Genomic DNA, 14,168 nt, shown 5'->3' with positions numbered 1-14,168 from the left:
ACGGATGGGGTCACAGCAGAGCGGCCGCGAGCACCCAGCAGGCTCCTGACCCGTCCACCCGGCCCAGCTGCCCAGGCCCTGCTCCGGCCCGTCCACGATAACCGCCCCCTGCAGAGGCGAGGCCCCGCTTCCCTCCGCCGGCCCCTCACATCACGCCCGCCAGCGCCCCGGGAAGGCTGAGCAGCGGCTCCCGCGTCCCCGACGGGCGCTGCAGGGCCACTGGGAGCCTCGGGACAGGGCCCTCCGTGCGGGCGGGTGGGCAGGCGGCCCCTTGCTTCCCTGGCCCGGGTGTGAGGGCGTCGGCAGAGACCGGGGAGCCCCGAGGCAGGTGCGCAGCCGCGTGGGCCGCCCTCAAGGTCAGAGGAAACAGCAAGTCTGTGCTGTCCTTCCCGCGGGATCCGTGCGGCCCGAGAGCGCAGGGTGGAGGCCGCGGGGGCTCAGCGGTGCTGCTCGCCACCCCGCAGCCGGGCGCCTCCTGCCTCCGCCTCTGGGTGCCCCTCACGGGGGACCATGCGCCCGTGTCCCGCGGGGTCTGCGGCCTTTCCCTGAGCAGCCGTGTCCGCTGGGCTCCCGGGCAGCTCGTGTCCGACCTCACTCCGTTCTCTTGCGGCGCCGGGCCCCACAGCGCAGGGGCCACGATCCCTTCACTCGCCCGTCGGAGGCTGGATGGTCGTTCACGTCCACTCTGGGTCGCCGTGAACACCCACGGGCGAGCTGCTGCGTGGGGGGTGTTTCCGATGCTCTTGGGAGCCCAGGCGGGGACTGGCCGGCCCGGTGGCTGCTCTGTGCTCGGCCACCTCAGGGAGCGCCCGCCGCCTTCCACAGGGCCCAGGCCCCTCGGAGGCACCACCCGGGCTCCGGGCCAGAACCCAGGCTGCCCCCGCAGGGGCGAGGACAGCGGGCCGCCCTGCCACCGCGGCTCGGGGCCAGCCCTCTCGTAGCCTCGGGTGCGGGATGCCCAGCCCGTGCCCAGCCCATACCCCTGCACCCCTGCACCCCCGGGAACAGCTCCCGGCCCAGCCTGCCCGCTCCTGACAGCGCCGTCCGTGTCTTCCAGCTTACGTCCTGCCCGTGAAGGTGGAGATGGAGATGGTCATCCAGCAGTACGAGAAGGCCAAGGTCATCCAAGACGAGCAGCTGGAGAGGCTGACGCAGATCTGTCAGGAGCAAGGGGTAACGCTCGGCCGCTTCCCGTTCTGTCCCGGGCTGGGGGCCGGGGCTGTGGGGTCCCCGGGGACACACGGGGAAGCTGAGGCCCGGGCGTGGTCCCTGCCAGGGACCATGGGGTCGGATGGGGTCGCCGGCCGTCCTGACAGGCCACAAGCCATCCCATCCCGCAGCCCCGGGCCCGCACGGCACCCCCGGCCTGCTCCCCCCACTGAGCGGGATGCTCCCTGGTGGCCTCGCCCGCAGCCCAGCCCTGGCTCCTCCGCCCCAACGTCCCTTGGCTGGAAGACCTGGGGCGGCTGGGACACGTGTGCGACGTCAGCACATGCAATCCCTAGGGACGTCCCACAGGAACTCACACACGGCCTTTAAGGTCATCTCCTCGGACTGTCAGGGAGCCGAGCCTGTGTCTACTCTGGGGACACCACGGCCTTGGTCTCCGCACAAGATGTGCGACAGGAGACCTCAGGGGAGCAGCCCCCAGCGGCACAGCATCCATGGGTCCCGGGTGCAGACTGAGGCGACCACAGGCCTCGGCCCCCTCGTCACCAGGCATCCGGCCGCCAGCACTGCCACGACTGTGGGGAGGCCCCCACCCCCATGGAGCCCCGAGTGACTCGAGGATGGGGGCCTCCAACACCCAGTGCAGCCTGGTGCACGTGTGCCTGGCAGGGTCGCCGGGGCTGGAGTGACGGGCGGCAGGCCACCTGGAGGGGGCGGCAGGGCGGAGGGCGCAGGTGAGGTAGGGCGCCTGGCACCGGGTGAGCTCGGGCCGTAGGAGGGCCCGGAGGTGGGCCTGGGGGGAGGCTGACCCGGGGCGGGGGCCGGGCTGTTGGGAACGGCCAGGTTGGAGCTTCCGAGGGGCCGGTCTGGCTGCCGTCGGAGGAGGGGGGCGGGCGCAGGTGCAGGTGCAAGGACGGGCTGGAGCGGGGCCACCGGGGACAGAGGCCTGGGCGGGGGGCAGACGGAGGCTGGGGGGATGCGCCGTCCACCGGCCCCTCTGGAGGCTGGACAGGCGGCTGCGTCCCCCGGGTGCACGGCCGCTGCTGCCACGTCTCACAAGCCTCCAGCCCGTGGAGAAGGAGCTGGCCCACGGTGACTTGGGCCACGGGGCCGGGAGCGCTCAGGGCGACCCCCCAGCCTCCAGCGGGGCCCGCGGGGGCCTCTGATCCAGCCCTGGGGAGACGTCCTGGGGGTCCCCGCAGGGAGGAGCTGATCTGTAGGTGTGACATCTGGAAAGGAGACAAGAGGAGCCTCCCTAAGCTAAAAAACGCCCGAGGGCTGTCATCTGGGCTGGGCTGGAAGCGCAGGGCCATGGGGGGCGGTAGGCGCTGGGCAGCCAGGGTGCTGCTCCCCCAAGCTGGGCGGACGCCACCTCTCAGCCGTCGGGGGGCCGGGGCGCAGGGCCTCGGGGGAGCAGTGCTGCCTCACAACGGGCCGGGATGCTCGGCGTGAAGGCCCAGGCCCGGGGACAGTTCGGCCGACTTGGGGCAGCGCCGGGACCCGTGTGGCCCTTGGTCCCCTGACCCGGCCCGCGTCCCCCCTGCCCGCACCCGCCCCTCACCCCGCAGGTCAGGCAGGCGAGCAGCGGTGGCTGCCCAGCTGAGGGTGCGGGGGCCGGGCACGTTCCCAGCCGTCCCCGAGGGTCGCGTCCATGTCATCCTCCCGCCCACGTCCCTCCTCCGAGCTCGGCGACCACACGCTGCCCGCCGGCACCACGAGTCCGGAGCGCCCCAGCTCCCTGCCCCCCAGGTCGTGCACAGGCTCCGACCTGAGGCCGCGTCGGGGTCTGGGGCCCACGCGCGTGGCCATCGTGTGTCCCTTGGCTCCTCCTGCCCGTAGATGTTCCTCAGGCCTCCGCTGCGTTGGCTGATGCTGGGCCTGGGCTACCGGCCGGGAATTCACGGGCTGCCCGTGGCCGGGGCTCCTCTGAGGCTCTCCTCACGCCCAGCCTGGGGCTCGGGCTCGGGGACGATGGTCAACTCACATCCCGCCGCCTGCTGTCGGCGCGGCCTAGCCCGAGGTCGGAGGCCCATGGTCAGAGGCCCCGCCGCCGGCTGCCGCTTGCCGGAGAGGCTACTGCTCTATCCATCCCCCCTTCCTCCGGGAGCCTGACTTGCGTGTCCACGCGGCCCTGCAGACCCTCCCTGGCGACGTGGTTTGCTGGCTTCTTCCGGGACCACCCTGTAGGTCGCCCCTTTGGTGCCAGGCGGTGGCCCAGTTCCTACCGGAACCACCCTGTGATAAAGGGAAGGGTCCTTCGAGGGCATTGGGCCCAACCCAGACCTGCAGGGGGAGGCGGTGCGAGGCACAGAGGAGGGGCGGATGCGCCCCCATCACACGGCGGCGGGGACACCGGGACACGCGGTGCTTCCCTCCTCCCTGTCACCTCTTCTGGCTGCGGGGCTCACCCACCCTTAACCGATTCCTGCTGGAAACCTGGGGCCCGCGGAGGAGGGGGCGCTGCGTTGGGCAGTCTCCCCGTCCCTCCTCTGACCGCCTCCGGCACCTGCTTCCACGCGGCCCACTGCTCGCGGGTCCCCCCCATCCCGCGCTCACCCGTACGTGGCTCTCGGTCCGGATCCCGGCCGGGGTCCTGGTGAGCATCGACGTCGCTGCTGCACAGGCGGCCTCCGAGGTGACACGCCGCCGTGTGTCCCTTGTCTCCGCGCCGCAGCCTCACAAGCCCCAGCCTCATCTGATGCCCGGGGAGGCCCGCGCGACGACGTCCTCCGCTGGTCCAAGGAACCGCTGCCGAGGCTTCGTGTGCGGCTGCGTCAGGATCCTGCTCTCGGCCCGAGACCCGTCCCGCAGCCCCCCGGCACCTGCCCCTTGCCCTGCGAGCTTGGCCTCTGGCCGGGTTACTAGGGTCCCGCCCGACTCGCCCCCAAAACCGACCTCTTTCCTCCGCTATGGGAGCGCGGGTGGGACTGCGGACGGAAGCTCCCTTCTGTTCCCTCAGTCCCCTTCACCCCGAGACCGTCAGCAACACACGGGGGCTCGTGTGACGAGAGGCCCTGCCCGCACGGAGGCCCGGGCAGCTCCCGAGCCCCTCAGGACCCTGACCAAGGCGGCCCCTGGGGCGCGGCCTGCAGGCGCACGGCCAGCCAGATGCCCACCCGCTGCCCAGTCTCCCCCGTAAGCCCTGGGCCTCGGGCTCCTTGTTGGGAAAATGGAGGCAACAAGCCTTACGTCGCAGGCTGCGGTAGGGATCACACTAACTCAAGCGACACCCGAAAGCCTGGTCCCCCCAGAGTCTTTCAGTGAAGGTGGAGACAGAGAGAAAAGCAAGAGCATGTCATTTGCACGAGGGCCCACTAGCGAATAGGCTGCCTGCAGCTCCCGGACTTGGAGGGACCTGGAGGGACCTGGATGGACCTGGAAGGACCTGGAGGGATCTGGAGGGACCTGGAAGGATCTAGAGGGACCTGGAAGGAACTGGAGGGACCTGGAGGAGCCTGGAAGGACCTGGAGGGACCTGGAGGGAACTGGAGGGACTTGGAAGGATCTGGAGGGAACTGGAGGGACCTGGAGGGAACTGGAGGAGCCTGGAGGGACCTGGAGGGAACTGGAGGGACCTGGAAGGACCTGGAGGGACCTGGAAAGACCTGGAGGGACCTGGAGGGACCTGAAGGGAACTGGAGGAGCCTGGAGGGACCTGGAAAGACCTGGAGGGACTTGGAGGGACCTGGAAGGACCTGGAGGGACCTGGAGGGAACTGGAGGGACCTGGAAGGACCAGGAAGCTCGAGCGCTGGGCTGGGCATTAACCCCTTTAGAGCCTGACAGACAAGGGCGGAGACAGGCCTGTTTCCCAGGACACAAAGGCTGTGGTTCTGGGGCTGGAACGCGGGGCCACTGGCCATTAGCCTGCCCAGACATAGGGGGCCTGGGCGGTCACCGTCCTGGGGAGTAACACAAGCCACTGCATCAAACAAATGCAGAAACCGCAGCAGCCTGGCCCCCGGGGGCCTGTCACTCCCACCGCGCCCACGGCCCCTCGGGCCTCCCTCCATCAGCAGCGGGAGCAGAGGTGGGGTGGACCGCGTTGCTGGCCCCGTTTTGCGGGTGGGACCCAGATACGCAGTCACGCTCAGGGCACCAGAGGGGCCCAAGGAGGACACAGGCCACTGGAACGAGCCCTTGGGCTCCCACGTTCTCTGCCCTTTCCTCGCCCGGGGGGCTCCCCCCCTCCCCACTCCCCCGAGTGGTCCTGGTGGCTGAGGCAAGTCTCCCTGGCCCTTTCCCCGGAGACGCAGGACGACAGCCTTGGCCCCAAGCAGCAGGCACCTGGCAGACGTGACATGTGCGGGGTGGGGGGCCTCGCACCGGGGCCTGTGGGGCCATAGCCCCCGTCGGGGGTGGGGGGTGGGTGCTGCCCCGGGCCCCTGGGGCATCCTCACCTTTGAGGCTGGGCCGCCCCCTCCCCTGGCTGTCAGGAGCCTGGGAGCCGCGGGGAACGGGGCCCACCCTGGTTCTGGGGTGCTGCTCCAAGCTGCCCATCCCAGAGAGGCCCCACTTTTCCCGCAGAGGCCCCGAGGCCGCAGCTCCGCACAATGGCCTTTGTCACCTGGATTATTCGGGAGGGAAGCGCGTGCGCGTGTTCCTCAGCTGGGGACACGATCCGAAAAGCCGCCGAGAGCTCTAGCGACAGGCCGATTCAGCTGACACAATTAGCCATCAGACGAATGACTTATGTGATCCTTTTGCCATAATTTAAATTTATGGCCGACGACCAATCATCCTCACGACGGATGGAAGGGGGCCAAGGTCGGATTCAGCTTCCCCGGCTCCTAAATCATTACTTTGCCACCGTCTCCTGATTTTTATTGTTACGAACAACGGCGAAACCGACGGCGGTAAACACCGGCCGCCACCCCGATGCGGGCCAGGGCCAGCCGCGGGCAGCATGGATCAGGGGGAAGGGGGAGTCGCTGCCGGTGCGTTAGAGACGGTCGCCAGCGGCCAGAGCGTGCGGGGTCAAGGCCCAGGCCTCCCAGGTGTGCTCCAGGGGTCAGCCCCCCCCCACCCCGCGGCCAGCGCTAAAAGCCCGCACCGTAAAGGGGCTGAGGGCCTCCCGGGATCGGCCCTGCTCTGGTGACCTGCCAGGCGTCTTGAGCCTGTGTCTTGCTGGTTTTCATCGGACCCGGGAAGTCCTTGGCCACGATTTCTTCATTGACTGCTTCTGTTTCGTCCTTCCATCCTCCTGGAGTCCTGCTTGCACATGCCAGGCCCCTGGGTCGTGTCTCACATCTCGGAGACCCGCTTCTCTTCACTCGCTCTCCTGTTTGTTTTTTTTTGGGGGGGGGGGGAAGGGGGCATAAGTTTCGATATTTTTCTGAAGATCTGTCCTCAGGCTCAATGATCCTATCCGCTCCTGTGCCCCGTCTGCTGCTCAGAGGATGGAAGTGGTCACTGTTCAGTGAAGGTCACTATTCAGTGAAGGCTGACATCCTTGCAACATCTAGCTGTGGCTGACGGGCTCCGCCTGCCGTGCCCCGCGGACGCCCAGCCCGTCTCCCCCTGGGCCCTCTGTCTCTCGGACACACCAGGCCGGGCCTGCCACGAGGGCCACCCCGTGTCCGCCTTTGAGGCTGTCCTGGGAGGTCCTCGGCTGCTCCCCAGACACCTCCTCCCCTCCGCCCGCTTGGGGCCACCGAGTACTCACGTCCAAGCCGGGAGAGGCGTTTTCATTCCAAAGCACATACCAGAGTTTTCGCCCGAGTGACTGAGTGAACGCAGGCACGCCCGGGACAACTCCCATACTCTGGGGGTTCGTGTCTCGAGCCTAAGACTTGTTTTAATGTTTGTGCCGATCTCTGCACATGTGGGCTTGGGGCTGGGCAATCCCGGGCTTCTGGCTGCCTGGCCTGAATTCCAGCGGGACGCTCGTGGGCAGCTCTGTATCGATGACAAGTTATCGGTAATGCACCATCCAGAGTGGCCCAGGAGGCCGTTTGCTGCCCTACGGGCCTGGGGAGCAGCCTTGCAGAAGGTGGGCTAGGGTGCCCGTGGGAGGTGCCCCTCAGCCTGCACAGGAGGCGCTCCAGCCCCACGGGCTGCCGGAGGGTTGCCTCAGGGGCCCTGCGTGACTCTGAGGACTTGCTGCCAGAAGGGAGGCTTGAGCCCGCTGCCCCTGCACAGAAGGCCACCCCGTAACACCAGCCTCACTCCTCAGCCTCTGGCTTGTTGAGGTCCAGAGCCCGCGCCTACACCCAGAGCAGAGTTAGGGCCCAGTGTGCGATCGGGCTCGGGACTCGGCGTGCGAGCGGGTGTAGGGCTCACCGTGTAACTGTGGTGGGGCTCAGCCCGGGACCGTGGTCAGAGCGTAGTGCATGAGCAGGGTCAGGCTCAGCATCAAGGCTCAGACTTTGTCTCCGCTTTGGGCTAGGGCTGGGGCTCAATCTGAAACCACAGAATTGAGCAAAGCTGACTGGCTTCGTTCATTTATCAACGACCTTTACTGGGCGCCTTCACTGCGCCCGGCAACCACACAGACCGGCTCCCTGCTGCACGGAGACGATATTCCGTTACGAGGTGAAGGGCCGCAGTGTGTGCGGGGCAGCCAGGTGGGCACGCTCCTTCCCAATTCTCCGTGACGTCGTGCGGGTAGTTTGAGATTGGCCACGCTGGAGCACTTAGACCACAGACGTTGGCGTGAACTATGCATCGGGCCTGTTTTTTGTTTTTTTTTTTCTTAACCAGCAAAAACTCTCTGTGGTGAGAGAAGCAAAACCAATAGGCAGACCTTAAAGAAAATGAAGTGACCACACATATTTATCCGATCTCCTTTCCCAAAGTCCACTAAAATGATAATTAAAAAGCCTCAAACACATAAGAATTAAGAAAGTGTCTCTTTAGGTAGGGCCTGTCCATAAGGACAAAGAGGATGGAGATTTCAGTGGATTTGAGGAGTTGGACGGTGGACAAGAAAGGGGTAACCCATCTCCCTCGAGTGGAGAATCTAGAACTGAAGTGCCTGTAGAGGATGGCGAGGGAAGTGGGCTGATTTTCGCCCCAGGCCCCGAGAGCCGGGGAGGAAAGGGGTGAATGAGCTGAGCCAGGGGAGGGGTTGCACACCCAGTATGTGGGCGCCTAGGCCCTGGGAGACCCCCTCCCCACACCCCCTACAAGAATCAGAGGTTTGTCCTCCGGGAACTGATCCAGAGGGGTGGCAGGTGGGCCCTGGGGGCCGGGGCCTGGGGAGAGGTGCAGGCTGGAACCAAGGACTTCGTGAAAATCCTCCCCGGCAGTGGCGGGACCCTCTGCCCACCCCGGCCCTGCCCCCAGCTGCGAGCTCTCGAGAAACCGAGTGGTCCCAGAGAAAAATCTGTGACTCTGACCCTGGGAGGTCCTGAGGTCACTGAAGCCTTTTTTTTTTTTTTCACTGAAGCCTTTAACTGTGCGTTTCACCGACGCCAAAAGAAAAGTAGTAAAACATTAAAAAAGGATTTTAAGACATCAAGGTGGTAAGGGCGGTGCAGAGAATTCAAACGGGCAGGTGCGGCCGAGTCCGGGGGGCGCGTCCGTGGGGCGCAGGTGTGAGCCAGGTGGGCCAGGCCGTGCACCTGCTGTGTGGCCGTGCACCTGCCGACTGGGCTTCCCCGGCGGCCCCGGCCCCGCAGGTGCGTGAGAAGCCCTCGGGTGCGAGGCTGCGGCGGGCGCAGCTGCGGGAGGCAGGGGTGCGGGGGTGCGGGGGTGCAGGGGGGGTCGGGGCAGTAGCTGGACGTGCGGCTGCACTCGAGGCAGATTGGCCTGAGGGGGCGGGGGGCCGTCGTGCCCCTCCCCCCCGTGCCCCCCCCCGCCTCCCCGCCCCCCCCCCGCCTCTCCCCTCCCCTCCCCCAGGGCGGGGCGCGCGGGCACCGGCGGTGCCTCGGGCAGGGCTGGGGGTCCCGGGGCGTCGCCCGCACCCACCACCCCCCCCCTCCCCCCGCAGTTCGAGATCCGGCAGCTGCGCGCGCACCTGGCGCAGCAGGACCTGGACCTGGCGGCCGAGCGGGAGGCGGCGCTGCGGGCCCCCCACGTGCTCAGCCGCCCGCGGGGCCGCTACGAGGTGCTGGAGGCCGGCAGGTGGGCGGAGGAGGCCGGCGGCGTAGAGGAGGAGCTGCCCGCGTCGCCAGGTGAGCCGCCCGCGGACCGCGACCCCGCCCCCCGGGGCTCGGGGCCAGCAGGGGAGGGGGCGCAGGGGCGGGGCAGGAGCGCAGGGGCGGGGCGGGGCGGGGGCGCAGGGGCGGGGCAGGAGCGCAGGGGCGGGGCGGGGCGGGGGCGCAGGGGCGGGGCAGGAGCGCAGGGGCGGGGAGGGGAGGGGGCGCAGGGGCGGGGCAGGAGCGCAGGGGCGGGGCGGGGCGGGGGCGCAGGGGCGGGGCAGGAGCGCAGTGGCGGTGCGGGAGCGCAGGGGCGGGGCAGGAGCGCAGGGGCGGGGCGGGGCAGGAGCGCAGGGGCGGGGAGGGGAGGGGGCGCAGGGGCGGGGCGGGGCGGGGGCGCAGGGGCGGGGCAGGAGCGCAGGGGCGGGGCAGGAGCGCAGGGGCGGGGCGGGGCAGGAGCGCAGGGGCGGGGAGGGGAGGGGGCGCAGGGGCGGGGCGGGGCGGGGGCGCAGGGGCGGGGCAGGAGCGCAGGGGCGGGGCTCGGGGCGCGGTGGGCAGGGGCGCTGGGCGCAGGTGCCTGGGGCCCCTCGGGCCGCTGTTCCGATGGGGGAGGCGCCCTCCCGCCGACCCGGGGCCAGGCGGGGCCGTGCGGGCTTGGGGAGGCCGCGATCCCCGGGGTCAGGCCCGCAGGGGGCAGCGGGCGGCGGACCCGCACCCTCGCTGGGCCCAGGGACCCCGCCCGGCACCGCTCCTGCGCCGCTGCCTTCCGTGTCCTCCCGCCCCGAGGGCGCCGTCCCGAGATGCGGGGCAGGGGGTCACCTCCCTCACCCGAGGTCCCGGCGGCCCCGGCGCCCCGTCCCTGTGAGTCCAGGTGCTCGGCTCCAGGGGGGACTGAGGCCGAGCCCCGGGAACGAGCTGGCCGCCCCTGGCCCCTCCGCCTCGTGGAGCCGGGGCTCGACCCGGGTCAGGGGACCTTCACAGGGTCACACAGGGTCACACGCTGAGGCCGGCGGCGCGGGGCCTGGAGCCGGGCCTGGAGCCGGCCACGGTGGGACCCAGGGCCCCCTTCACCCCCGGAGCCAGGTGCCCTGCAGGTGCCCGGCGGGAGGCAGGAGGCGGGAGGAGCCCATGGGTGTGCGAGAGCCCCGGAGGGTGTCGTGGAGTGGGGCGACTGTCCTGTTTTGAGAGACCGTCGGATCCCAGAGGACAGTTTGGGGCTGGGAGGGGCGACCATGACCGCACTGGCCCCATGAGGCCTGGACAGGGAGCCACCCGGCCCTGCTGCCTGTATTGGGGGAGCCCTGGGAAGGAGGACCCCCCTGGGTGTCCCTGCCTCCTCCCCACACACCCATACACCCACCCACTCGCACTCTGTCCCTCAAATAAGTGAAATCTCTTGAAAAGGAAATTCTCCGGCCCCCCTCCCTCCGCCTTGGCTGCAGTGTCACCATCGGGCTGGGCCAGAGCCTCAGGGGTGGCCTCCCAGGGTTCCCTTCTCCCGTCCCCAGCAGGAGGCGCCCAGGCTCCTGCTACATTGTTCCTCCCTGAATTCCAGGGTTGGGTTCCTCTTGCAGCGGCATCCGGGACAAAACGCAGTTTGGGGGCAGCTGCAGGGCCACCGCGGGCACCAGAGGCCACCCCTGCCTTGCTGTCCTTGCTGTTCCGAGCCCTTAGGTGCATCTGGCCAGCCCGAGCCCAGGGCCAGCCCAGCCCCACACGTCCCCACGGACGCACCACCCACCCCTCGGCAGCGGCTGCACCTCCACGTGCCTGGCCTCGCACCTGGGCTGGAGGCTGCCCCGACCTGGGGGGTTGGGGGGAGCTTCTTAAGTTGACCTTCCAGCCCCAGGCTCCGGAGGCCGGAGGTCCAGGTTCCGGCAGGGTCGGCCTCCCGAGGTGGAGGTGGCCGGTGACGTTGGCCTGGCTTCCCCTTCGCGGGCATTCTCCGTGCGTGTCCGTGTTCCCGTTTCCTTTGGTTTCCGCGAAGACCCCGCTCACGCTGAGCCCGGGGCCGCCCTGCCCCACCGGGACCTCCACCTACCCCGCGACTTCGGCTACAGCCTCTTTCCTGGCGTGGTGGGACTCCGTCCTAAGGGCCTGGGGTCAGGGCGACGGATCCATTGGAGGGATGAGCCCCGTGCAGGTGCCGCATAGGCCCGTGACCTCGCTGCCCCGGCCCCCACGCCCTGCGCCCTCGCTGAGGCCAGTGAAACTTCCAGCTGCGGGCTGTGCGGCGGTGACGTCCTGGAGCTTCTCCAGTCGCTGCCCACGGGCGGCCCAACGCCCTCCCGCCTAGGGCCCGTGTCCTCACCCCTCGAGACACTCCGGGGACTCCCGGGAGACGGGGCCCATCCTGGCTGTGTCCCCGCTGACCCGCCGAGACCCACCAGTCTCCAGGCCCCACACCTGGCGCTCGGCAGGCTCCCCGCGGGCCCATAGCTGCTCATGAGCAAAGTGAGGCTCACAGGCCCAGCGTTCGGGGGGATCCTGCGCCCCTCGGAAGCGTCCTGACCTCCGGCCCCGCCGGGCCGTGACGCGGCGCCTTCCTTCCCAAAGCACTTCTGAAGTCGGCGGCTTTGCCTGCTTGTCCTGCTGCCCAAGGACACGAGGAGCGGCTTTGCGGTGTCCCGCTCACCTCAGGACCTTCCTCCGTCTGCCCACGTTCCCACCCCACCCGCCACCCCCCACCCCCCACCCCGGGCCTGCCCGGCTCCCCTTGCCTCCCCATGGGTGCCCTCCCCGTGGGTTCTGCTGTGAACCTCTGAGCTCAGGGAGCGTGTTGGAGCAGCCGCACGTCCTGCAGCCCTTCGCTCCCCAGGGTCCTTGCCCTCGAGGTCACAGCACGGCCATCACATCAGCCCCTGCGCTGATCCCCAGACCCCGCCCCTGGTGCCTCGGCTGAGCCCACAGGGAGTCGAGATACGGGACTGGAGAGTCTGCAGACACAGCTCGTGGGACAGCCCCGCACGTTCTCCGAGTCCCTGCCTCCCCGGCTCCCTCCGCCCGCTGCCCCTGCGGGAGGAACCCCGAGGGCAAGGAGGGCCACGCAGGGTGGATGTGACCAGCTGCCCGGCTGCCGGGGGGCTGGTGCTGGCCCTCCTGCGGCGATGGGTGTCTGCCCGAGGTGCTCGGGCCTCCCGGGCCGCCCAGTCCTGCCCCCCATCCCCCAGTGACGTCCTCTGCCTCCCGCCTCTCCGGACACTACACCAGCCTCTGGAGCGGGGACAGCGGAGCCAGTGCCCAGGTGGAGGGTGGGAGCTGGGGGGCGACTGTGTGGTGCCCGTCCTGCCCTTAGACACCAGGTGTGGCCAAGCCAGTGTCCTGGGCCAGCGCAGGGGGCGGGGGGTGTCAGCTGCTGACCCGGCGCCCAGGCAGGGAGGACGGGGCTGGGGGGGGACAGGCCGCCCAGGGGTCGCTGCGGCTCCACGGCTGCCCGCAGGCCAGCTTCTGGGTACCCGGCTGGGCCGCCATCACCCCTAAAGCCTGGGTGGCCGGTTCCCGGTGCCCTGCGTCGCCCTGAACACCCCCCAAACGTGTTGCCTGTGCGGCTCGGCTGCAGCGCGGCCACCGGGCACCGGCCACCCCGCTCGGCCCGCAGCTCCCGGGAGGAGGCGTCCAGGCTGCGGGCCGTGCTCCCACTGCACAGACGCGGGGCCCCAGAGAGCGTCCCACGAAATGGCCCCGCCGTGGCCTGCAGGGACCAGGATGGTGGCGGGCGGGGTCGGGCCTCGGGGCGGCACTGCTGGGGGCGCTTGGAGGGGCCAGGGCGGCTGCCGGCTGAACCGCCAGGCCTGGACGTCCTCCCCGGAAGCCTGTGGCAGTCGGGGCACAGGGCCCAGGCGATCCTGACGGGCTGGCCTTACCCCGCCGAGCAGGACCGCCTCCGTGGCTGGGTGACCCTGTGGTCACACGGCTCTTGGCTCCACTGTCGCCCTCTTGGAAATTTTTTTTAAGATTGTATTTATCCATGAGAGACACAGAGAGAGGCAGAGACACAGGCGCAGGGAGAAGCAGGCTCCACACAGGAAGCCCAACGTGGGACTCGATCCCAGGACCCCGGGGTCACGCCCTGAGCCCAAGGCAGATGCTCCACTGCTGAGCCCCCCAGGCCCTGTCCCCAAATTCCTAAGTGATGTGTGATGGACATGCCGCCTGTCCCCCTCGGGTGCACGATACAATAACTGCACGTCCCGCAGGGCAATTGTTCATAAGTCCAGTTACCATCGGTCGCCGGACATACTCGCTAAGGGTTTTTCTGGTGACAAGAACCCTTCAGATTTACCCACGTAGCGTCTGTTGAAATGTGCTGTACGTCACTGCTAAGGGCGGTCGCCTGGCGCCGCGTCGCATCCCCATAGCCTGTTTATTCTACGACACCCCCCCACCTAGCCGCTACCGGGGTGCTCCTGCGCCTGTGGGCGCCCGGGTCTTAGCGTGATGCCCCCGCACCCAGGCTGCCAGTGCGAGGTGCACGTGGGGCGGACATTTGGCCCCTCTCGGGCCCTCACTGTGGGACACACCATGGGACAGCCCGTGGGACATGCTGCGGGACGCCTCGTGGGACACCTTGTGGGACGCAATCACCCCGGGCAGTGCTGGGAGGAACGCGGGGGGCACCTTCCAAGTTAGAGTTTTCATTTACTTGGGATAAATGCCCCAAAGTGGAATTGGGTGGAAGTTCTATCCTAACCGCCTGAGGACGCTCGACTCCGTTTTCCGTGGCGGCTGCGGCGGCCGAGTGACCGTTTCCTCCACGTCGTCACCGGCGCTTGTGGCCTCTTGTGTTTTCACTTCATCCTTCTGACCACGGGAGGTGGCGTCTCTGTGGCTTTGGTCAGCGTTTCCCCGACCGGGGGGGGATGGGTGACGTGCAGCGTCTCCTCGGTGTCCCTTGGCCGCGTGGATGTCGCCCTCGGAA

The 14,168-nt window shown here is 69.0% G+C and overlaps 1 protein-coding gene across 4 annotated transcripts in view; it reads left to right on the top strand.

The window, feature by feature from the left end:
* The window catches only part of TMEM266 (transmembrane protein 266), a 93,112-nt gene that overhangs the window by 73,993 nt on the left and 4,951 nt on the right, over positions 1–14,168 (top strand). For all 4 annotated transcript variants that reach the window (XM_025472078.3, XM_049104338.1, XM_049104337.1 and 1 more), the window contains 2 exons: positions 1,058–1,173; positions 9,103–9,286. In XM_025472078.3, coding sequence (XP_025327863.1) covers positions 1,058–1,173; positions 9,103–9,286 — 300 coding nt within the window. The remainder of the gene's footprint in view (positions 1–1,057; positions 1,174–9,102; positions 9,287–14,168) is intronic.

This window comes from Canis lupus, chromosome 30, assembly GCF_003254725.2.
Source record: "Canis lupus dingo isolate Sandy chromosome 30, ASM325472v2, whole genome shotgun sequence".
Lineage (NCBI taxonomy): Eukaryota > Metazoa > Chordata > Mammalia > Carnivora > Canidae > Canis > Canis lupus.
This window is presented reverse-complemented; position numbering and strand designations above follow the sequence as displayed.